General features: G+C 43.5%; 1 protein-coding gene across 9 annotated transcripts in view; it reads right to left on the bottom strand.

The window, feature by feature from the left end:
- The window catches only part of LOC143767365 (uncharacterized), a 307,056-nt gene that overhangs the window by 132,724 nt on the left and 147,890 nt on the right, over nt 1–26,442 (bottom strand). For 5 of the 9 annotated variants that reach the window (XM_077255648.1, XM_077255636.1, XM_077255637.1 and 2 more), the window contains exon 1: nt 21,517–21,550. In XM_077255648.1, the coding sequence (XP_077111763.1) occupies nt 21,517–21,543 (27 nt within the window). In that variant the 5' untranslated portion in view covers nt 21,544–21,550. Of the gene's footprint in view, nt 1–6,252; nt 8,861–12,409; nt 12,591–12,769; nt 12,868–12,950; nt 13,075–13,156; nt 13,337–13,465; nt 13,610–21,516; nt 21,570–26,442 lie in introns of those variants that run through there. The other 4 variants (XM_077255639.1, XM_077255642.1, XM_077255638.1 and 1 more) reach the window with 4 other exon arrangements.

Genomic DNA, 26,442 nt, shown 5'->3' with positions numbered 1-26,442 from the left:
AATGTATGGAGCATCTTATGGGGCCATAATCAGCATTTGTGCAGCATTATATGGGGTGTATTTTGTATGGAGTATCTTATGGGGTCATCATGAACTGTATGGAGCATTATATGGGGCTCCTGATTCAATATGGATATTCAAAAAACACTTAACCTACTGATGTCTCAATTAAGTTTACTTTTATTGGTATCTATTTTTATTTTTGACATTTACCGGTGGCTGCTGCATTTTCCACCCTAGGCTTATACTCGAGTCATGAAGTTTTCTCAGTTTTGTGTGGCAAAATTAGGGGGGTCAGCTTATACTCGAGTATATACGGTAATCGGTTTTTATGAAGAGGTAAGCTATAGACTGAACCAAGGTGAGTAATTGGACGTGGTATATCTTGATTTTTCCAAAGCGTTTGATACCGTGCCACAAAAGAGGTTGATACACAAAATGAGAATGCTGGGTCTGGGGGAAAATGTGTGTAAATGGGTAAGTAACTGGCTTAGTGATAGAAAGCAGAGGGTGGTTATAAATGGTATATTCTATAATTGGGTCGCTGTGATCAGTGGGGTACCGCAGGGGTCCGTGTTGGGACCTGTTCTCTTCAACATATTTATAAACAATCTGGTAGAAGGTTTACACAGTAAAATATCGATATTTGCATACAAAACTATGTAAAGCAGTCAATACAAGAGAAGATAGTATTCTGCTACAGATTGATCTGGATAAGCTGGAAACTTGGGCCGAAAGGTGGCAGATGCGGTTTAACAATGATAATGATAAATGTAACGCTATACACATGGGAAGGAATCAATATCACCATTACACACTGAATGGGAAACCACTGGGTAAATCAGATATGGAGAAGGACTTCGGGATCCTAGTTAATGATAAACTTACCTGGAGCAGCCAGTGCCAGGCAGTGGCTGCCAAGGCAAACAGGATCATGGGGTGCATTAAAAGAGGTCTGGATACACATGAGAAGATTATACTGCCTCTGTACAAATCCCTAGTTAGACCGCACATGGAGTACTGTGTATAGTTTTGGGCACCGGTGCTCAGGAAGGATATAATGGAACTAGAGAGAGTACAAAGGAGGGCAACAAAATTAATAAAGGGGATGGGAGAACTACAAAACCCAGAGAGATTAGCAAAATTAGGATTATTTAGTCTAGAAAAAAGAAGACTGAGGGGCGATCTAATAACCATGTATAAGTATATAAGGGGGGACAATACAAATATCTCTCCGAGGATCTGTTTATACCAAGAAATGTGATGGTCATAAGGGGACAGAATATAATAATAATAATAATTTTTATTTATATAGCGCCAACATATTCCGCAGCGCTTTACAACTTATAGAGGGGACTTGTACAGACAATAGACATTACAGCATAACAGAAATCACAGTTTAAAACAGATACCAGGAGGAATGAGGGCCCTGCTGCTCGCAAGCTTACAACCTATGAGGAAAAGGGGAGACACGAGAGGTGGATGGTAACAATTGCTTTAGTTATTTGGACCAGCCATAGTGTAAGGCTCGGGTGTTCATGTAAAGCTGCATGAACCAGTTAACTGCCTAAGTATGTAGCAGTACAGACACAGAGGGCTATTAACTGCATGAAGTGTATGAGAATATGATGCGAGGAACCTGAATATGTTTGTTTGTTTTTTTTGATAGGCCACACAGGGATCGTTAGGTTAATGCGTTGAGGCGGTAGGCCAGTCTGAACAAATAAGTTTTTAGGGCACGCTTAAAACTGTGGGGATTGGGGATTAATCGTATTAACCTGGGTAGTGCATTCCAAAGAATCGGCGCCGCACGTGTAAAGTCTTGGAGACGGGAGTGGGAGGTTCTGATTATTGAGGATGCTAACCTGAGGTCATTAGCGGAGCGGAGGGCACGGGTAGGTTGGTAGACTGAGACCAGGGAGGAGATGTAGGGTAGTGCTGAGCCATGGAGCGCTTTGTGGATGAGGGTAGTAGTTTTGTACTGGATTCTGGAGTGGATGGGTAGCCAGTGTAATGACTGGCACAAGGTAGAGGCATCGGTGTAACGTTTGGTGAGGAATATGATCCTGGCAGCAGCATTCAGGACAGATTGGAGCGGGGAGAGTTTGGTAAGAGGGAGGCCGATTAGTAGAGAGTTACAATAGTCCAGACGAAAATGAATAAGTGAGACAGTAAGAGTTTTTGCTGAGTCGAAAGTAAGAAAAGGGCAAATTCTAGAAATGTTTTTGAGATGCAGATAAGAGCGAGCCAGTGATCGGATGTGGGGGGTGAATGAAAGCTCGGAATCAAGGATGACCCCAAGACAGCGAGCATGTTGCTGGAGAGTAATGGTGGAACCGCACACGGAGATGGCAATGTCAGGCAAAGGTAGGTTAGTAAAGGGAGAGAACACGAGGAGTTCAGTTTTTGACAGGTTCAGTTTCAGATAGAGGGAGGACATGATGTTAGAGACAGCGGTAAGACAATCACTGGTGTTTTCTAAGAAGGTCGGCGTGAAAGCAGGAGAAGAGGTATATAATTGGGTGTCGTCAGCATAGAGATGGTACTGGAAACCAAATCTACTGATTGTTTGTCCAATAGGGGCAGTATACAAAGAGAAGAGGAGGGGGCCTAGGACTGATTCTTGAGGAACCCCAACAGTAAGGGGAAGGTGAGAGGAGGAACCAGCAAAACATACAGTGAAGGATCGGTCAGAGAGATAGGAGGAGAACCAAGAGAGAACAGTGTCCTTGAGGCCGATGGAGCGGAGCATAGTGAGGAGGAGCTGATGATCCACAGTGTCGAATGCTGCGGAGACATCCAAGAGAATTAGCATGGAGTAGTGACCATTAGATTTAGCTGTTAGTAGGTCATTAGAGACTTTAGTGAGGGCAGTTTCAGTAGAGTGTAAAGAGAAGAGGATTCCTTACTGTTAGGGCAGTGAGAATCTGGAATTCCTTGCCTGAGGAGGTGGTGATGGCGAACTCAGTCGAGGGGTTCAAGAGAGGCCTGGATGTCTTCCTGGAGAATAACAATATTGTATCTTACAGTTATTAGGTTCTTTAGATTAGAAGGACGTAGATCTGGGGATTTATTCTGACGGAATATAGGCTGAACTGGATGGACAAATATCTTTTTTCGGCCTTGCTAACTATGTTACTATGTTATTTCCTATGCAAGGAGAGAGGGGATTCCCCTGACCTTACTATCATCAGATGCGGAAAAGGCGTTCGATAGGATAAGTTGGCGAATCTTGCATATACTCTGGAAAAGTTTGCCTTACCGACCAAATTTATTGAAGCCATCCTTTCTCATTATTACTCCTCTACTGCAAGAATAAGAATAAATGGTACTCTTTCACAGGGCTTTGATATCCAGAATGGGACACGGCAGGGATGTCCTCTCTCTCCTTCCCTCTTCATCCTGGTTATGGAGACACTGGTGCAGGGGATCAGGCAAGATCCTGATACACAAGGTATAAAAATTAAACATTCTGAAGATCTAGCAGCAGTCTTTACTGATGACTTGTTACTTATGATAACCAACCCTAAAAAAAAGCATTCCCTAAACTTTTAGATATTTTTGATTATTTTGGTATACTGTCCAATTTCAAAGTTAATTTTGAAACATCTGAAGCTGTCAACATATCTACACTGGCACCAGATATACATTACTTGCAGAAAATAACTCACTTTAAGGCTGCCGTCACACTAGCAGTATTTGGTCAGTATTTTACATCAGTATTTGTAAGCCAAAACCAGGAGTGAGAGATAAATGCAGAAGTGGTGCATATGTTTCTATTATACTTTTCCTCTATTTGTTCCACTCCTGGTTTTAGCTTACAAATACTGATGTAAAATACTGACCAAAGACTGCTAGTGTGATGGCAGCCTAACTGGCCCAATAACTTCATAAAATATTTGGGAATACATATCAGTCACTAACAATCCCGATTTCTTGTACCAAAGGAATTTTCTACCTCTGATAGAGAAAATAGATCCCTCCTTAAAGCTTACGATAACACTCTGTTATCTTGGATAGGTAGAAAGACTGTCTTAAATCATATATTCTTCCCAAAATCATTTACCGTCTAAATATGCTACCTATGAATCTCCCACCTTCCTTCTTTTCTTCAATTAAACAGGTACTGTATCAATACATATGGAAGTATAAAAACAAAAAACAAAGCTAGCGCATAAAATCCTATCCCAACCAACCAAAACACAAAGGAGGCATCGGACTCCCTGATATCCAGGTTTATTATAAAGGATTTCTCTTGAATAGATGGCTTAAATTGGCAAACTTTTCTAAAAATAAAGAAAACTCTGATTTAGAATAGTCTTAGGTAAAAATCCTCATAAATACATCTGGACTGGAGTGACCCTTCCTCCTGAAACATTGGGCAATGTCATTACCTCTACAACTTTTGACATTAAGAGAGCCTTAGAAAAGAAACTGTCCCCTAAACTTGCACCCTTAACCCAAACTCCTATATCCGCATCCCTTTCCTATTGGATGTGGAATATTCAGACCTTTATACTATACCATCAGAGTTACCATATCATACTATCACTCAGTTCTTGGCTTATAAAATCCCCATGCTAGACTCATAGCCGATTGGGTCTCCTGTATGTCCTTCTCATTTTTACAGCAAAATCATAACTCATGTATTTTCAACGTTTAAGTCAAAATTCTTTACCACTAGTAAGTGGACGTGACTTGATATAAGTAAGCTTTCTTATCCCATCCCTAGAGGAATCGCAAATATCTATAACCATCTGATCCTACCTCAATCAATCAATCCCCCTATAAACCAACCTTTATATATTCCTGGGGAAAAATCTATATATATAATTGTCTAAAGGGTACTTCCGTCTTTCTGTCGGCAACTTCCGTCACGGATATTGGACCAGATATATGGACCAGTCAGCGACGGGCACAGCCGATTAGTCCCTCCCTACTCCCCTTCAGTCACTGCCCGGCGCCTGCTCTATACTCCCCGCAGTCACGGCTCACACAGGGTTAATGCCAGCGGTAACTGACCGCGTTATGCCGCGGGTAACTCACTCCGTTACCGCCGCTATTAACCCTGTGTGACCAAGTTTTTACTAATGAGGCTGCCTATGCAGCCTCAATAGTAAAAACATCTAATGTTAAAAATAATTAAAAAAAATAACAAATCATTATATACTCACCTTCCGCCGCCTTTCCGACGCTCCGGTGACCGGTCCATGCAAGCGGCAGATTCCAGTGCTAAGGTTGGTGTGCGACTGCGACGTCATCACAGGCCCTGCGCGAGAAGGACCTGCCATGACGTCACAGTCATGTGACCGCGACGTCATCGCAGGCCCTGCGTGCCTGAATGAGAAGGACCTGCCGCGACGTCACGGTCATGTGACCGCGATGTCATCACACCCTCGGACCGGAAGCTCCTGCCTGAACCGAACACAGGCGACAGAACTACAAGGGGCCCCTCGGAAGGTGAGTATATGATATGTTTATTTTTTAACCTGTGACATACGTGGCTGGGCAATATACTACATGGCTGGGCAATATACTACGTGGCTCTGTGCTGTATACTACGTCGCTGTGCAATATACTACGTGGCTCTGTGGTGTATACTACGTCACTGGGCAATATACTACGTCACTGGGCAATATACTATGTCACTGGGCAATACACCACGTCACTGGGCAATATACTACGTCACTGGGCAATATACTACGTGGCTGTATACTACGTCGCTGTGCAATATACTACGTGGCTCTGTGCTGTATACTACGTAACTGGGCAATATACTACGTGGCTCTGTGCTGTATAGTACGTATCTGGGCAATATACTACGTCACTGGGAAAATATACGTCACTGGGCAATATACTACGTGGCTGTGCAATATACTACGTCACTGGGCAATATACTACGTGGCTGTGCAATATACTACGTCACTGAGCAATATACTACGTGGACATGCATATTCTAGAATACCCGATGCGTTAGAATCGGGCCACCATCTAGTAATTAAATATTTTGTTATCAGAAGATGAAATTGATTCTATCTTATCTAACTCTCATGGTTTCTCCAGATGTTCCTCATTTCAAGAAAACGCCTAAAATTTTGACCCCGTGGTACTGGACCCCTGAACTCCTGTACCATTTAGTTCCAACAGATTCAGACCTCTGTTGGAGATGTAGAGCGCATAAAGGAAACTTCTCCCATATACAGTTCTGGCAAAAATTAAGAGACCACTGCAAAATGTTCAGTTTGTCTGATTTTTCTCTTTATAGGCATATTTTTGAGTAAAAGGTAAATTGTTCTTTTAATCTATAAACTTCTAAAAACATTTCTCTGAATTTACAAGCAATACATTTTGTATTTTTTTGCTGACAAAGAAAAATGGTCAAAATAAAATAAAAACCCAGTGCTTTCAGACCTCAAATAATGCAAAGAAAACAAGTTCATAATCATTTAGAAACAACAATACTAATGTTTTAACTCAGGAAGAGTTCAGAAATCATTATTTTGTGGAATAATCATGATTTTTAATCACAGCTTTCATGCGTCTTGGCATGCTTTCCACCAGTCTTTCACACGGCTTCTGGCACAAAAATTTAAGTTCTTCTTTGTTTGATGGCTTGTGACTATCCATCATCCTCTTGATTACATTCCAGAGGTTTTCAATGTGGTACAGGTCTAGGGATTGGGCTGCCCATGACAGGGGTTTGATGTGGTGGTCTCCTAATTTTTACCAGAGCTGTACTTTGGTTGCGCCCCAAAATAAAGCCATATTGGTTGGAGATAGAAGAAACTTTAAAAAACATAGGTCTAATAAATCACACTTTAACTCCGAAAGAAGTTTTATTGTCCTGCCCAACAGTACAGTTTAAGCCCCAAAACACAATCTATTAGCATTAATATTAAGAGCTGCCAAACATTTAATGCCCCTGCACTGGAAACAGGAAGTTCCTCCAACCCATTCAGAATGGGTGAAAAAAATATGATTATGAATTTGAAAATATGATAGTGAGGAACTCACTAGCTGGGAATCCTTCAAACACCCTCAATTTCTTAAAGTCTGGGAGAGATGGAAATCTAGCCTAACGAATTAAGTAAGTTCTTAACCCATCTTTCGATGTCAGATTCTAGGTTCTCTGTTCTCTTCTCTCAGCTGTTATTATATGCACTATTGAAGGCTTACACTGATCTCATTTGATACTACTTTTCTGTTCTGATACAGCCTAATATATCCTGAATATGGTTAGGTCCCTTTTTCTAGGTATTCTGTTTTTTTTTCTTTTAGTAGTCATTAGTGATGAGCGAGTATACTTGTTGCTCGGGTTTTCCCGAGCACGCTCGGGTGGTCTCCGAGTATTTTTGAGTGCTTGGATATTTTGTTTTTGTCAACGCAGCTGCATGATTTACGGCTGCTAGCCAGCCAGAGTACGTGTGGGGGTTGCCTGGTTGCTAGGGAATCCCCACATGTATTCAAGCTGTGCAGCAGCAGTAAATCATGCAGCTGTGTCACCAAAAACTAAATCTCCGAGCACTCACAAATACTCGGAGACCACCCGAGCATGCTCGGGAAAACCCGATCAACGAGTATAAATCGTTCATCACTAGTAATCATAGTTGTCTGTTTTTCAATTTTGTCTGTACCCTTGCCTCAAAATGTTTTAAGCACCTTAAGGTGTCTCATTCACATCACGTTATCATAATTACATTGCATCTCATGACTTTTCACAGTTGTGTAATTTTGTTTACTAACATTTTTAAATAAAGAATTATTCAAAAAAATTATTTAAAAGTCTATGTCTTTGTGTGATTATTCTGATGTTTAAGAAGACGAGATTTGTTTGTGAAACATTTTCCGCATTCTAGGCACTTTTCTCCTGTGTGAGATTTTTGGTGTGCAAACAGAGCTCCATTTTGGACAAAACACTTTCCACATTCTGAACATGAATATGGTTTCTCCCCTGTGTGAATTCTTTGATGTGCAACTAAAACTGATTTAGAACTAAAACATTTACCACATTCTGAACATGAAAACGGTTTTTCTCCTGTGTGAGTTCTCTGATGTCCAACAAGCTTTGCTTTACTGCAAAAATATTTATTACATTCTGAACAGGAGTATGGCTTCTCCCCTGTATGAACTCTCTTATGTACACACAAAGCAGAGTTATTCTTAAAACATTTCCCACATTCTGAACATAAGTAAGGCCTCTCCCCTGTATGAACTCTCTTATGTAAACACAAAGCATAGTTATTCTTAAAACATTTCCCACATTCTGAACATGAGTAAGGCTTCTCCCCTGTATGAACTCTCTTATGTAAACACAAAGCATAGTTATTCTTAAAACATTTCCCACATTCTGAACATGAGTAAGGCTTCTCCCCTGTATGAACTCTCTTATGTAAACACAAAGCATAGTTATTCTTAAAACATTTCCCACATTCTGAACAGGAGTATGGCTTCTCCCCTGTATGAACTCTCTCATGTATAACTAAAGCATATTTATTCCTAAAACATTTCCCACATTCTGAACATGAGAAAGGCTTCTCTCCTGTATGAACTCTCTCATGTATAACTAAAGCAAAATTATCCTTAAAACATTTCCCACATTCTGAACATGAAAATGTTTTCTTTCTTGTGCGAGTTCTTTTGTATTCACCATCTGTCCTGTTACTTTTGTTTTGCTTAACAGTTTGTAATGAATCAGACAATAGGAGTTGCTGAAAAGGATCAAATAGTATATTTTTTCCGTGAAGGGCTGAAGGGAAATCTGGGATAATGGCTTGATCTTCATATGTATCTGGTGCGATATTATCATCAACTTTAAAATCTGAACATTTCAGTTGTCCCTCTGAACTCCGGGTAAAGAGATCTGCCAAAAATAAAACAATTATCATCAATTGTTATAAACACTGCTTTAAAGGCTTGGCTATTTAACTTCAATAAACGTTTCCCCAAAGGCCCAGGTATGTGTAAAAAAAACCCTGAGCTTTACTTATCACTTCAATGTTCAGCACTCTGTATCTGCCTTGGTCTCTGTTGATCAGTCGCAGTGGTGACATCACGTCAACAGAACTGCAGCTATTTATTGAGCTCAGTGGCTCCGCTACAGTTTTTCATCTAAGAGCTTGTTCACACGTTGCAGATTTTGCTGCGGATTTTTCCGCAGCGGATTTGGAAAAACCGCAGTGCAAAACCGCGGTGGTTTTCACTGCGGTTTTTTGTGCGGTTTCTACTGCGGATTCCACTGCGGTTTTCCAACTGCACTTTCCTATTGGTGCAGGTGGAAAACCGCTGCGGAATCCGCAGAAAGAATTGACATGCTACTTCTTTTTTTCCGCAGAAAATCCGCGCGGATTTTCCAGCGGAAAAACGCAAAGTGGGCACAGCGGTTTTTGTTTTCCATAGGGCAACATTGTACTGTACCCTGCATGGAAAACTGCTGCGGATCCGCAGCTGCAAATCCGCTGCGGATCCGCAGCAAAAACCGCAAAGTGTGAACATAGCCTAAGCCTTTCTATTAGAAAGTGGACTCTTAGTGAAAAGGTAAAACATTAAGCTGTGGGTTTTTTTTCTAATGCTTTTCCATTACTATAAATAAGAGTCCGAGATCTGTTTGCTTTCCACTAGGCTTGGGAGATGTTAAGACACCTATTGGAGGGGTTGGACTCCTGGTAATTAGCTATACTGCGATGCTGAGTCACTTCTCACTGACAATCTGCGAGGCAGTGATCTCAAGGAAATACTCCCATACAAGGAAAATAAACGAATAAATCTTTATTGAAAAATCTTACAAAATACATTACTATATAAAAAAATTGTCAAAAAGATACACTGTAGAAATAAACAACTGGTAAGTATAAATAGATTGTGTGTATTTTAAGAAGTGTTAGACATCTAAACAATTGATCTAAGAATTCAAGGAGAGAAAAACAGAAAGAACACTATTGTACGTACGGTATTTACTATAGGCCATCTGGACATATTGAAGATATGGATGAACTCGTTTTACATCAGATGTCTCTGTTCTCAAAAAAGTACGACAGTGATCACGAGATTTTATAACTATCTAAGGGAGATTTTTACCTATCCAGATATTTGTTGGGAACCTTTCTCGGGCAAAAGTACTGGGTCCAGAAAATTCTTATCTACTCTTGCTGACAACTTTATATTTCAAAAGGTATAAGAGAAGACAAGAGGATCTGCAATCTTGGACCTACAGTTGGTACGGAAAGTATTCAGACCCCTATAGATTTTTTCACTCTTTGTTTCATTGCAGCCATTTGGTAAATTCAAAAAAGTTTATTTTTTTCTCATTAATGTACACTCTGCACCCCATCTTGACTGAAAAAAAACAGAAATGAAGAAATGTTTGCAAATTTAATAAAAAAGAAAAACTGAAATATCGAATGGAACGTCAGAGGGTCTAATCTGGCAACTATAATGTGTATAGTTGTCTTCTGAAGTGTCTGTTTATTCTCCATTTGCTTTGACTACCAAGTATCTGAAACTTGCCCTTGCTCCTATAGTGGAAGATTGGCCAAATGCACTTGCACTTTATGTAAATTACTCACATTATTTGATTAATTCTGGTTTCTTTCCAATAAATTTCTTTCCATTGAGCTGAACATTTTCTCAACACGTGGATGCCAATTACAATATGGTCATATATTTATTTATTCTGTATACTATTGGTTAACCATCTCTGCTTATTTTTTCTATTTTAATTTATTTATACTGCATCACTAGGTGGAGACACTATGTTATGAATGATCGGATTAATTTACCTGATGATGTGATTTTTCAATATACACTGCTCAAAAATGAAATATTCCAGTTGTAAATCTTTATTCATTAGTGGATATGTTGAGAGCAATAAAACCTAAAAATGATCAACGTAAATCACAACTAATATCCCACGGAGTTGGAATGATGCTCAAAACCAAAGTGGAAAATGAAGTTACAGGCTAATCCAATTTCAGTGGAAATGCCTTAAGACAAGGAAATGATGCTCAGTAGAGTGTGTGGCCTACATGTGACTGTATGACCTCCCTACAACGCCTGGGCATGCTCCTGATGAGGGGGCAGATGGTCTCCTCCTAGACCTGGACTAAAGCATCCGACAACACCTGTACAGTCTGTGGTGCAACGTGACTTTGGTGAATGGTGCGAGACATGATGTCCCAGATGTGTTCAATCGGATTCAGGTCTGGGGAACGGGTGGGCCAGTCCATAGCTTAAATGCCTTCATCTTGCAGGAACTGTAGACACACTCCAGCCACATGAGGTCTGGCATTGTCCTGCATTAGGAGGAGCCCAGGGCCAACCACACCAGCATATGGTCTCACAAGGGGTTTCAGGATCTCATCTTGGTACCTAATGGCAGTCAGGCTACCTCTGGCGAGCACATGGAGGGCTGTGCGGGCCTCCAAAGAAATACCACCCCACACCATTACTGACCCACTGCCAAACCGGTCATGCTGAAGGATGTTGCAGGCAGCAGATCGCTCTCCACGGCGTCTCCAGACTTTGTCACGTCTGTCACATGTGCTCAGTGTGAACCTGCTTTCATCTGTGAAGAGCAGAGTGCCAGTGTCGAATTTGCCAATCTTGGTGTTCTGTGGCAGATGGCAAGCATCCTGGACGGTGTTGGGCTGTGAGAACAACCCCCATCTGTGCACTTGGGCACTCAGACCATCCTCATGGATTCGGTTTCTAACTCTTTGTGCAGGCACATACACATTTTTGGCCTGCTGGAGGTCATTTTGCAGGGCTCTGGCAGTGCTCCTCCTGTTCCTCCTTGCACAAAGGCTGAGGTAGCGGTCCTGCTGCTGAGTTGTTGCCCTCCTACGGCCCCCTCCACGTCTCCTGGTGTACTGGCCTGTCTCCTGGTAGCGCCTCCAGCCTCTGGACACTAGGCTGACAGACACAGCAAACCTTCTTGCCACAGCTCGTATTGATGTGCCATCCTGGATGAGCTGCACTACCTGTGCCACTTGTGTGGGTTGAAGAGTCCATCTCATGCTACCACGAGTGTGAAAGCACAACCAACATTCAAAAGTGACCAAAACATCAGCCAGAAAGCATTGGTACTGAGATGTGGTCTGTGGTCCCCACCTGCAGAGCCACTCCTTTATTGAGTGTGTCTTGATAATTGCCAACAATTTCCATCTGTTCTCTATTCAATTTGCACAACAGCATGTGAAATTGATTGTCAAACAGTGTTGCTTCCTAAGTGGACAGTTTGATTTCACAGAAGTTTGATTTACTTGGAGTTACAGTCTGTTGATAAAATGTTCCCTTTATTTTTTTGAGCAGTGTATATGGAAAGGGTCCAAAGAAATCAAAAGACCCTTTATCTTAATAATGGTGGCCCTGCAGTAGAAATATAGCCACATATACACCAAGCAAAGGTATTTACCTGAATTCAAATGGCCATGGGTAAGTGTGGGTGGTCCGATGATTCCCCCTTGCCCCGACGCACGTTTCGCCCTTAGCTTCTTGTGGGGGCGTGGGTAGCCATGCGTAGGAATCTCTTCCTTACAGAGCTGATCACCGCTCACATATGTCTCTGTAGTATCAATAGGAGTCAGATCTTCACCCTGAAACAAATATTGTAAAAGTCACATCTATGATCAGCTGTAATCCTGCCATCTCCACCATTCTCATTACACAAGTATAAAACCTATAATACTGGTGGATAAAACAAGACTGAGCACAAGACCAACACAGCCGTCTACACATCATAGGGGAGATCTCATGACACCTTCTCTACATCTACCTGATGATCCTGAGGAACATCGGGATTTTCTTGTTTACAATCCTGTGGAAGAAGAGGACGGGGACATCTCTCTGGTGTTGTCCTCTTACTGGATAGAACTGGAGGAAACACATACAAGGACTGAATTAATTCTTTACCTACAGATAATTATAGGCCGTGTGTATTTAGTCCTGTCTATTACCTGGTGATGTGAGGGGCCGGGGAACCTCCATCATGACGTCCCTGTACAGATCTTTATGTTCTTCTAAATACTCCCACTCCTCCATGGAGAAATAGACAGCGACATCCTGACACCTTATAGGAACCTGACACATACAATGATACCGTCATCCCCCGATCCCTCCATAGCGTTACTGTATAATGTCCCAGCATTCCCAGCAGTGTCACCTCTCCAGTCAGCAGCTCAATCATCTTGTAGGTGAGGTCTAGGATCTTTTGGTCATTGATGTCCTCATGTATCAGGGGGTGAGGTGGAGGCCCCGCGATTGGGCTCAGGGGTCTTCCCCATCCCTCAGTCACAGGGTCCTCACAGCACTCACTAGGGGTCTTCTTCACTACTGTGTAATCCTGGTTATGGAGAGACACATTAATAAACCTCACTACAGACATTCCCAGAGTCCTCACCTCTCCAGTTCTGTCCATCTGTTATTCCCATAGATAAGTATAATACAATGTGATGCTATCAGAATCTCTCACCTCTCCAGTAAGCCGGAAGAGGATCTCTAGGGTGAGGTGTAATATCCTCTCTGCCATCTTGTCCCTATCCATCCTTGTAGGGTCACTCAGGAGAATTCTCTTATATAGAAGATCTCCACTGAGAGGATCCGATATTGTAGGGACCTGAATGGGGAGAAGATGATGATGTAACATCATAAAGATCCCATGAAATAATACAATTACTGGAGATAATAAAGGGGAAGAGCATGAGGAGATAGAGAACACAATACGTTCTTTTTTGTAAAAATCCAAAACCACTTGTCATCAATGAAATTCAAAACTCTTAAAAGTAGGAAGATGGTGCTGTTTCATCGAGAATGGGTAGGATGTGAGAACAGGTGGCCGTTAAGGGGTTAAACCATCTCATCTCAAAAACTACAGCAGCAGCAACAGTGTGCGAATTATGCAGAAATACAAAAAATGAAAGAAAACAAGGCTTCATCAAAAGTTATTTGACCTAAAAACTAACAGGCAGGTACCTGCTAACAGAGGGAAATACCTTCATGTTTTACCCAGTGGCAGCTCAGAGCGGTCACAATCCGCTCCTGCCAGCGATTCAGCTACTCCACGTCCACAGAGCGGCTCTTTTTCTTTCGAGTTGCTCTGTCGATGCGGCGTGACTGCCGACATCATGCTGATTGACAGCTGGCTCTACAGTTACGCAGTGAAAAGCAGGTGGTCAATCAGCTGCATGTTAGCAGTCACGTCCGATCAACAAAGAAGAACAGCCGCTGTGTGGACATTATGTCAGCGGACGCCGGAGAATCGCTGGCAGGAGCGGTCAGTGACCACAATGCCCTGGAAGAGATTATTACTGGGCACAACAGGCAGATAGGTAGCAGCTACACTGACTGTTAGTTTGTAGGCCCATAGTAAAAATTCTAATAGTCCTGGATAATTCTAGAAGGTTCTATGCGTCCCAGAATGCAACAATATTTAGATTGTGAGCCCCAATAGGGACAGTGATGATAATGTGTGCAAACTGTAAAGCGCTGCGGAATATGTTAGCGCTATATAAAAATAAAGATTATTATTATTATTATTATTATTAACAATGAACTAACAACGTTATGATTTTTGCTCTGTGGTAACGACCTGTATTTAACCCCTTAGTGACTGGGCTAAATTTTTAAAATCTGACCAGTGTCACTTTTATGTGGTAATAACCATGGAACGCTTCAACAGATCTAATTGATTTTGAGATTGTTTTTTCGGGACACTTTGTACTTTATGATTAGCGTAAATTTACAAAATGTCAAAAAATTAGTAATTTTCAAAGTTTGAATGATTATCCCTTTAACCCCTTAGTGACAGAGCCAATTTGGTACTTAATGACCGAGCCAATTTTTACAATTCTGACCAGTGTCACTTTATGAGGTTATAACTCTGGAACGCTTTATCGGATCCCGCTGATTCTGAGATTGTTTTTTCGTGACATGTTGTACTTCAAGTTAGTGGTAACATTTCTTCGATATTACTTGCGATTATTTATGAAAAAAATGGAAATATGGCGAAAATTTTTAAAATTTTGCAATTTTCAAACTTTGTATTTTTATGCCCTTAAATCAGAGAGATATGTCACAAAAAATAGTTAATAAATAACATTTCTCACATGTCTACTTTACATCAGCACAATTTTGGAAACAATTTTTTTTTTTGTTAGGGAGTTATAAGGGTTAAAAGTTGACCAGCAATTTCTCATTTTTACAACACCATGTTTTTTTTAGGGACCACATCACCTTTGAAGTGATTTTGAGGGGTCTATATGATAGAAAATAACCAAGTGTGACACCATTCTAAAAACTGCACCCATCAAGCTGCTCAAAACCACATTCAAGAAGTTTATTAACCCTTTACGTACTTCACAGGAACTAAAACAATGTGGAAGAAAAAAATTAACATTTTACTTTTTTTTGCAAACATTTTACTTCAGAACCATTTTTTTTAATTTTCACAAGTGTAAAAACAGAAATTTAACCACAAATTTTGTTGTGCAATTTTTCCTGAGTACGCCGATACCCCATATGTGGAGGTAAACCACTGTTTGGGCGCACCGCAGAGCTTGGAAGTGAAGGAGCACCGTTTGACTGTTTCAATGCAGAATTGGCTGGAATTGAGATCGGACGCCATGTCGCGTTTGGAGAGCCCCTAATGTGCCTAAACAGTGGAAACCCCCCACAAGTGACACCATTTTGGAAACTAGACCCCCCAAGGAACTTATCTAGATGTGTGGTGAGCACTTTGAACCCCCAAGTGCTTCACAGAAGTTTATAACGTAGAGCCGTGAAAATAAAAAATCGCATTTGTTTTCACAAAAATGATTTTTTCGCCCACAAATTCTTATTTTCACAAGGGTAACAGGAGAAATTAGACCACAAAAGTTGTTGTGCAATTTCTCCTGAGTACGTCGATACCCCATATGTGGAGGTAAACCACTGTTTGGGCGCACCGCAGAGCTTGGAAATGAAGGAGCACCGTTTGACTTTTTCAATGCAGAATTGGCTGGAATTGAGATCGGATGCCATGTCGCGTTTGGAGAGTCCCTGATGTGCCTAAACAGTGGAAACCCCCCACAAGTGATACCATTTTGGAAACTAGACCCCCCAAGGAACTTATCTAGATGTGTGGTGAGCACTTTGAACCCCCAAGTGCTTCACAGAAGTTTATAACGTAGAGCCGTGAAAATAAAAAATCTCATTTTTTCTACAAAAATGATCTTTTTGCCCCCAAATTTTTATTTTCATAAGGGTAACAGGAGAAATTAGACCACAAAACTTGTTGTGCAATTTCTCCTGAGTACGTCGATACCCCATATATGGGGGTAAACCACTGTTTGGGCGCACCGCAGAGCTTGGAAGAGAAGGAGTGTCGTTTTACTTTTTCAATGTAGAATTGGCTGGAATTGAGATCGGACGCCATGTCACGTTTGGAGAGCCGCTGATGTGCCTAAACAGTAGAGACCCCCCACATATGACACCATTTTGGAAACTAGACCCCTTAAGGAACTTATCTAGATGTGTGGTGAGCACTTTAAACCCCCAGGTGCTTCACAGAAGTTTATAACGTAGAGCCGTGAAAATAAAAAAATCGCATTTTTTCTACAAAAATGATCTTTTTGCCTCCAAATTTTTATTTTACCAAGGGTAACAGGAGAAAATGGACCCCAGAAGCTGTTGTACAATTTGTCTTGAGTACGCCGACACCCCATATGTGGGGGTAAACCACTGTTTGGGCGCATGGCTGAGCTCGGAAGCAAAGGAGCGCCATTTGACTTTTCAATGCAAAATTGACTGGAATTGAGATCGGACGCCATGTCGCGTTTGGAGAGCCCCTGATGTGCCTAAACAGCAGAAACCCCCCAAAAGTGACCCCATTTTGGAAACTAGACCCCCCATGGAACTTATCTAGATGTGTAGTGAGAACTTTGAATGCCCAAGTGCATCACAGAAGTTTATAATGCAGAGTCGTGAAAATAAAAAATATATATTTTTTAACAATAAAGATTTTTTAGCCCCCAAGTTTTTATTTTCACAAGGGTAACAAGAGAAATTGGACCCCAAAAGTTGTTGTCCAATTTGTCCTGAGTATGCTGGTACCCCATATGTGGGGGTAAACCACTGTTTGGGCGCATGGCAGAGCTCGGAAGGGAAGGAGTGCCATTTTGGAATGCAGACTTTCATAGAATTGTCTGCGGGCGTTATGTTGCCTTTGCAGACCCCTAATGTACCTAAACAGTAGAAACCCCCAACAAGTGACCCCATTTTGGAAAATAGACCCCCCAAGGAACTTATCTAGATATGTGGTGAGAACTTTGAATGCCCAAGTGCTTCACAGAAGTTTATAATGCAGAGTAGTGAAAATAAAAAATATTTTTTTTCCCACAAAAAAGATTTTTTTAGCCCCCAAATTTTTATTTTCACAAGGGTAACAAGAGAAATTGGACCCCAAAGGTTGTTGTCCAATTTGTCCTGAGTATGCTGGTACCCCATATGTGGGGGTAAACCACTGTTTGGGCGCACGGCATAGCTCGGAAGGGAAGGAGCGCCATTTTGCAATGCAGACTTTGATAGAATTGTCTGCGGGCGTTATGTTGCGTTTGCAGACCCCTAATGTACCTAAACAGTAGAAACCCCCACAAGTGACCAAATTTTGGAAACTAGACCCCCTAAGGAACTTATCTAGATATGTGGTGAGAACTTTGAAAGCTCAAGTGCTTCACAGAAATTTATAATGCAGAGTAGTGAAAATAAAAAAATATATTTTTTTCCAACAAAAAAGATTTTTAGCCCCCAAGTTTTTATTTTCACAAGGGTAACAGGAGAAATTGGACCCCAAAAGTTGTTGTCCAATTTATCCCGAGTACGCTGATGCCCCATATGTGGGGGTAAACCACTGTTTGGGCGCACGGCAGAGCTCAGAAGGGAGGGAGTACCATTTGACTTTTTTAGCGCAAAATTGGCTGTCGTGTTTGGAGACCCCCTGATGTACCTAAACAGTGGAAACCCCCCAATTCTAACTCCAACCCTAACCCCAACACAGCCCTAACCCTAATCTCAACCCGATCCATAATCCTAATCACAACCCTAACGATAATCACAACCCTAACCCCAAAACAGCCCTAATCTCAACCCTAACCATAACCCTAATCAAAACCCTAAATCCAACACACCCCTAACCCTAATCCCAACCCTAACCCTAATCCCAACCCTAATCCCAAACGTAACACTAATCCCAACCCTAATCCAAACCCTAACCCTAATCCCAACTCTAACCCTAACTTTAGCCCCAACCCTAACTTTAGCCCCAACCCTAACCATAACTTTAGCCCCCGTCGTCACAAAAAAAGTTCAATGTAACCTTTTTTTTGTACGTCGCGTCCGCCATTTCCGCGGATGCGTGGCCGTAACTCTGCCCCCTCCTCCCCAGGACATAGACTGGGCAGCGGATGCGTTGAAAAACTGCATCCGCTGCCCACGTTGTGCACAATTTTCACAACGTGCGTCGGTACATCGGGCCGACGCATTGCGACCGCCCCGTACCGACGCAAGTGTGAAAGAAGCCTTAGGCTACTTTCAGACATAGCGCATTTTTGAGCGCTATTTTGCGGGCGCTTTTCAAAAATGCGCAATGTCATTTTCGTCTGCCGGCAAAGTGAATGAGAAATTCACTTTGCCGTTCAGACACACCGCAAAAAAACGCGGCGCTTTTGTCTGCAAACACGCCGGCGTAAAAAGAATTGACATGTCAATTCTTTACGCAGCGGCGTGTCTGCGTATCCCCCTATGGCCCCATATTACCTTCCACACACAGCGCCTTTGTCCTGGGTGTCGGCGTCTTTGTACGGAGGGGTTGACACCAAGGACCGGACGTGACGTCGGACAGGAAGAGGGAAGCCCCCGCCCCCCAGTGAAGCAGCATGGAGTCCTTGTGTGTGTGCGTGTGTGTGCGTGTGTGTGCGTGTGTGTGTCCCCATGCGACGCTAGTGCCACCATTGTGCTAAGTCGCCGTATGGGACTACTACTCCCATCCGGTATTAGGATTGGAGAGTTGTCCCTGTGTCCGGCGACTTAGCACAATTGTAAAGTTACACAAAACACCTACACACAATACACATACATGACACACAGTACATACAACATATAACACAGAGTATATACTCACCAACAGCACACTTGTAGGCGAAGCCCTCGATCCTCCAGGAAAAAATCCAAAAATAATAAACCAAATTCATACTCCCTGTCCGCAGAATCCATAAAACGAGTGTCCCACGCCGATCGGCTGCTCTCCGGCGATACACTGCCAGGAGCGAAGCTCCTAGCAGTGTATCGCGTACTGTTCCGGAGTTCAATGACTCCGGCGTCTCGGTTAACAGCAGTACAGCTGCGTTGAACTTTCCCACGCAGCACTGCCGTTAAGCGAGAGTGCCGGGGTCAATGACCGCCGGTAAACTCGCTCGCGCATGCGCAGTGACACACCGACAGGAACTATGGCTCCTGTCAGTGTGTTGCTGCAGCCGTGGAGAGCAGACATATCTCTGGATGTGTCTGTTCTCCATGGAAAATCTTGATACGTGGCACTTAAATATGTGGCAATTAAATACGTGACACGTGGCACTTATACGTGATACGTGTCACTTAAATATGTGGCACTGAAATACATGATACGTGGCACTTTGATACGTGGCCCGTGTCACTTAAATACGTGGCACTGAAATATGTGGCACGTGGCACTTTGATACGTGGCACGTGTCTCTTAAATACGTGGCACGTGGCACTGAAAGATGTGGCACGTGGCACTTTGATACGTGGCACGTGGCACTTTGATACGTGGCACGTGGCACTGAAATATGTGGCACGTGGCACTGAAATATGTGGCACGTGGCACTTTGATACGTGGCACGTGGCACTTTGATACGTGGCACTTTGATACGTGGCACTGAAATATGTGGCACGTGGCACTTTGATACGTGGCACGTGTCACTTAAATACGTGGCACGTGGCACTGAAATATGTGGCACGTGGCACTTTGATACGTGGCACGTGTCTTAAATACGTGGCACGTGGCACTGAAAGATGTGGCACGTGGCACTTTGATACGTGGCACGTGGCACTTTGATACGTGGCACGTGGCACTGAAATATGTGGCATGTGGCACTTTGATACGTGGCACGTGGCAGTTTGATACGTGGCACGTGGCACTTTGATACGTGGCACGTGGCACTTTGATACGTGGCACTGAAATATGTGGCACGTGGCACTTTGATACGTGGCACGTGTCACTTAAATACGTGGCACGTGGCACTGAAATATGTGGGACACGTCGCACAAAAAAGTTACATGTAGTTTTTTTTGTGTCGACGGTCCGCCGAAGCACGACGCATCCGTCGCACGACGGATGCGACATGTGGCAATCCGTCGCAATGCGTCGCTAATGCAAGCCAATGGAGAAAAAACGCATCCTGCAAGCACTTTTGCAGGATGCGTTTTTTCTCCAACGACGCATTGCGACGGAAGCCAAAAAACGCTAGTGTGAAAGTAGCCTAACCCTAACCCTAGCCCTAACCCTAAATTTAGCCCCAACCCTAACCCTAACCCTAACCCTAACTCTAACCCTAACCCTAACCCTAATTTTAGCCCCAACTTGTCTTCTCCTGCCGGCCGGCAGATGGCAGCAGATGGCGGGCGCACTGCGCATGCGCCCGCCATGATGAAAAAGCCGGCTGGCAGGAGAAGACAGAAGAGGACCCAGGGACCCCGGGTGAGTATGATAGGGTCCCCGAATCCCCCTATTTCTCTGTCCTCTGATGTGCGATCACATCAGAGGACAGAGAAATAACTGATCGCTTTTTTTTTTTTTGCGGTCGCCGGTAAACTGTTAATTACCGGCGATCGCAAAGCAGGGGTCGGTGCAAATCGACCCCGATCATGTTCTTTGGGGTCTCGGCTACCCCCGGCAGCCGAGACCCCAAAGAACATCCGGGTGCCGGGCGGCGGTCTTACACAATAGCGGTCTTCGCTATTCAGCCGTTCAGCTATTCAGGAAAATGGCCGCGGGATTCCGCGCGTGCGCAGATGGAGATCGCGGCGGCCATTTTCCTGAAGTCCCGGGCAGCAGAGCGCTCCATCTGCACAGGCGCGGCCACAGGAAAGATGGCCGCGCCCACCGGTAAACGGCTGAATAGCGAAGACCGCGCCGTTATTCATCTCCTGGGCAGTGGATCTTCTTTGGACATGCGCACACCACTACGCCACCAACGTAATGATGAGCAGGATCCTGGGGGACAAACAGCGCTGTGACCACGCCCATCCGACCTGACCCACTTGAGTGACAGCAGAAAACGGCCACTTCACAAAGGTATTTGGACAGCCTAACGGGGGTGTAAAGGCACCGAAAAGGCCCTAATGTAAAGCCCAGCTCTGCCCCTATTTCACACTATTTTTATCTAATTTTTAAAAAACGGGGTGGTAGGTTCCCTTTAAAATGGCGGATTGGCGATCATTAAGGGATAATGAGGAATCTCCAGCACCTACCTCCACCTGCAGAGCCGCACACCACATATATGGCTGTTCTGTGCGCACAGGACCTGTGATGAGGTCACAGGAGGGGAGGAGTCAGGGGGTCACATGATCAGGGGCCTCAGTGTATGCAGGACTCTGCTGTGCTGGTTGTCATGGTGCTGGATGAGGGGAAGTTTATGTGTGGGGTCAGGAGGGGTTTACAGGGTGGATGTAGCAGAGCCGTGTGTGTACGAGGTGCACGGAGCGGAGCCATGTGTGTATGAGGTGTACGGAGCAGAGTCGCGTGTGTACGAGGTGTAAGGAGTGGAGTCGTGTGTGTACGGAGCAGAGCCGTGTGTGTACGAGGTGTACGGAGCGGAGCTATGTGTGTATGAGGTGTACGGAGCAGAGCCGTGAGTGTACTATGTGTAAGAAGCAGAGCCATGCGTGGGTGATGTGCACGGAGCTGAGCCGCGTAGGTACGACGTGTAAGGAGTGGAGTTGTGCGTGTACGGAGCAGAGCCATGTGTGTACGAGGTGTACGGAGCGGAGCTGCATGTGTACGACATGGAGCTCTTCGTGTATGGAACAGAGATGAGCCACACATGTACATTGCGTATTTAACCTTGAAAAGGTAGAGCAATGTATGTATGAAGCGGAGCTGCGTGTACCGAGCAGAGCTGTATGAGTACTTCATGTATGGGTCAGTTTTGCATGTACAATTATTGAGTACTGTAATCTGTATGTGTATGTGGTTTGGGTATATTATCCACACTTCACTACCGCCCTCTGCAGGGCATGGCCTGACTAGTAGGAAACATACAATGAGCCTTGGGGTTATTCAGTTTGGAAATACGAAGGCTTAGGGGAGATCTTATTATAATGTACAAATATATGAGGGCACAGTACTGAGATCTTTCTAGTGATCTTTATGCACCTAGACCAGTGCCAGAGACAAGGGGGCATCCTCTACGTCTGGAGGAAAGAAGGTTTAATGATAATCGCCGATGCAGATTCTTTACTCTAAGAGCAGTGAGACTATGGAACTCTCCTCCACATAATGTTGTAATGGTTGAGTCACTACTAAAATTTTAGAAGGGTTTGGATGACTTTCTCGATAAATATAATATTGCAGGTTATGGGAATTAGATTCTGTGATGGGTAGTGATGAGCGAGTGTACTCGTTGCTCGGGTTTTCCTGAGCACGCTCGGGTGACCTCCGAGTATTTATGACTGCTGGAGATTGTTTTTGCGCTAGCAGTGACGGACCCGGAAACGCTGCAGCACGCGTCCCAGGGTCCGTCACTCAATGACGGCACATCGCTAGCGCACGCCCATTGTGGGCGTGCGCTAGCGATGCGTCCGACATAGGAATTAATGGCGGCATTAACGGACTGCATTACACCGCGTTATGCCGCGGTGTAACGTACTCCGTCTAACGGACGCCAGCAACGCAGTGAGAACCTGGCCTTACTCTGTAGTTGTTGACCTGCAAACAGTGAAGGACAAACTATGCAGATTGACTACTCAAACAATAAGAGTTGACCGCATCCCAGCTTTCCATATGACCTGTGGATGATGGCCTTTAGAACTATAAAAGGGGGATCTGCCTCTGTTCCAGACTCTACAGAACGCCAGCCAAGGCACCATGGCTCCATCAAGAGGAATATAGATTTGACATTCCACAGGATGCCAGCTCAAGGGACCACAGCCCTAGCTGGGGGAATACAGATCTGCACCATTGACCATCACTGAATGTTTAAAGATGTTTGGAGAATCCAGGTTGGGACAATCAGGTCACCTGGCCACATACCTCACTGCACTCGGTTAGTTTACCAAGCTTACTGCTACATCCTTTCTGTGGGTGCCTGACAAAAGCAGGGTGCTACTGGTTGGGATAGTAGGCCCTGGATGCCCCGAAGTCACAGCTGCTCTAATCACTGCAATCCAGTGGAAGGGTGAGACTTTGTAATTTTCACCATGTTGTGTATTTGCTGGGACAGTTCTATATGTTTTTGTCTGTTGGTGGTTCAGTAAATTATTGCTACACTGTTTTACCCTCTCCCTGTGTTGTCTGAGTAGTATTCTGAACACAGGTAAGTGCGGGGATTCAGGGTGATGAGCCTTGGTCCATGCGGTCTTCCTAAAGTGAGCAGTGTCTGTAAGCACGCCAAAGTAAACTGACAGCCGTCTCTGCACTGATACACTGCAGAGACGGCTGTCAGTCAATGTACCACGGCATGCTTACAACCATTGCTCATTATGTCGTCATACCTCAATGACGGAAAGCCTGAGGCTGTCTGGGAGAATAAAGTTAATTTCCTCCCAGTAGCCGGGCTTTAATTACGATGGCCGGGCAGCTTTAGAGAGCTGTTAACCTGCAGATCAACCCCATAATTGCAGGTTAAAAGCATTTGGGGACATGAAAGTCCTTCTGTTGGTAAGAAGACATGGTGACAATGGAGAGTCTCTAACAGTAACATATGCTGCAAGATCATTATCAAAAGGAGAGATAAATGGATGTAGAAAGAAAAAGAATAGAGGGGTGAAAAAAGGATAAGACTAAGAGGTAGGCCCTGATCTCCTCTCCTTTTTGAGCATGCTGTTAGAAGAGATACTTCAATTTTTATAATCATGTTGTATAACCCAGAAGGAAAACAACAGCAAAATTAGATTCCCTCAGAACTCTCCACAACCAATATATTTAACTAGAAATTTTAGTATATTGAAGCACTAAGTGAAATTGAAAGTTATCACTTAGGTTAAACAGGTTTATCCACTAAAAACCCAACGCATCATGGATCCGAGCACTCAGACTAACATCTGTAACGTTGTAAACAATAAGTAGCATAATAGACAAATATATAGCAGAGGAGCAACAGGCCAATACATCCAAAGATCAACGGCATGGACCAACCAGAATAGTTCTATCAATTACATGTGGGGATTCCCTAGCAACCAGGCAACCCCAACGTGTACTCAGCCTGACTAGCAGCTGTAAATCATTCAGCTGCGGCGATGAAGCTCTATCTGCGCTAGCGCACTGACATACCGGCTCTTGGGTTAACAGCAGCCCGTTAACGCATGTGTTGAATGGGCTGCTGTTAATGCAGCGTGAACCTGGCCTTATACAGTGGGTACAGAAAGTATTCAGACCCCTTTACATTTTTCACTCTTTGTTTTATTGCAGCCATTTGGTAAATTCAAAAAAGTTAATTTTTTTCACATTAGTGTACTCTTTGCGCCCCATCTTGACTGAAAAAAAAAAACAAACGTAGACATTTTTGCAAATTTAATAAAAAAGAAAAACTGAAATATCACATGGTCATAAATATTCATAAATAAACACCCTTTTGCTCAGACACTCATGTTTAAGGCTGGTTTCACACTTGCGTTTTTGTAAGCTGCGTTTTAGCGCTAAAAAACGCAAACATTTTTTTTCCTAAACTTAACGTTAAAAACGCATGCGTTTTTTCGCATGCATTTTGACGCGTTTTCGGCAACGCATGCGTTTTTTAACGCGTGCGTTCATTTGCAGAAATGCAACCTGTAGTAATTTCTAGCGGCGATTTTTTGCCGCGGCAAAAAATGCATTGCTGTCTATGTAAACGCATGCGTTTTTAAGCACATGCGTTTGCGTTAAAAACGCATGCGTTTTTATAGAAAAAAAAACAGAAAACACACTGAAAAGTCACCCACCACCATCAAGGTGATAAAGGGATCCAAACCCTAACCCTACCCCTAACCTCACCCCTAACCGTTTAATGAACATTTTCTGACAGTCATAGTGCCACGTATTTCAGTGCCATGTATTTTAGTGCCACGTACTATAAATACTATAACTACGTGGTTATACGTGGCACGAAATATCGTGGCATGTAAATACGTGGCACTTAAATGCGTGGCACTGAAATACGTGGCACTGAAATATCGTGGCATTTACGTGAAATACGTGGCACTTAAATACGTGGCACTTAAATACGTGGCACTAAAATACGTGGCACTTATATACGTGGCACTTATGTACGTGGCACTAAAATACGTGGCACTTATATATGTGGCACTTATATACGCGGCACTTATATACGTGGCACTTATATACGTGGCACGTAAATACGTGGCACTTATATATGTGGCCATTGAAATATTGTGGCACTTATATACGTATATACGTATATAAACGTATTTCAGTGCCACGTATTTCAGGGTAGGGTTAGGGGTGGGGTTAGGGGTAGGGTTAGGGTTTGGATCCCTTTATCACCTTGATGGTGGGGGGTGGCTTAGGGTTAGGATCCCTTTATCACCTTGATGGTGGGGGGTGGCTTAGGGTTAGGGGTAGGGTTTGGATCCCTTTATCACCTTGATGGTGGGGGGTGGCTTAGGGTTAGGATCCCTTTATCACCTTGATGGTGGGGGGTGGCTTATCAGTGACCTGGTGACCAGGACATTCTAATAAAAAGCTACCCCTAACCCTAACCCTAGGGATCCTAACCCTAGCTAATTCTATAAATAGTGTGTTTTCTAGTTGATTTTGATGTTTGGCAGCTGTCACACACTTCTCAGCATGCGTTTCAAAAACGCAAACGCGGGAAAAAACGCATGTAAACGCAGGAAAATGCCACGTTTTGCCGCAAATTTTTTTTGGCGCAAAAACGCATGCGTCCAAAAAATGCGGCATTTTGCCGCGTTTACATGCGTTTTTTCACCACATGCGTTTTTTTAAAAAACGCTGCAGATCAAAACGCAAGTGTGAAACCAGCCTAAGTCACATGCTGTCCATTTCCTTGTGATCCTCCTTGAGATGGTTCTACTCCTTCATTGGAGTCCAACTTTGTTTTTAATTAAACTGATAGGATTTGATTTGGAAAGGCACACACCTGTCTATATAAGACCTCAAGCTCACAGTGCATGTCAGACCAAATGAGAATCATGAGGTCAAATTAACTGGCCAAGGAGCTC

Source organism: Ranitomeya variabilis, chromosome 4 (genome assembly GCF_051348905.1).
Source record: "Ranitomeya variabilis isolate aRanVar5 chromosome 4, aRanVar5.hap1, whole genome shotgun sequence".
Classification (NCBI taxonomy): domain Eukaryota; kingdom Metazoa; phylum Chordata; class Amphibia; order Anura; family Dendrobatidae; genus Ranitomeya; species Ranitomeya variabilis.
The sequence above is the reverse complement of the archived record's forward strand: the minus strand, read 5'-3'. Positions and strand labels throughout refer to the sequence as shown.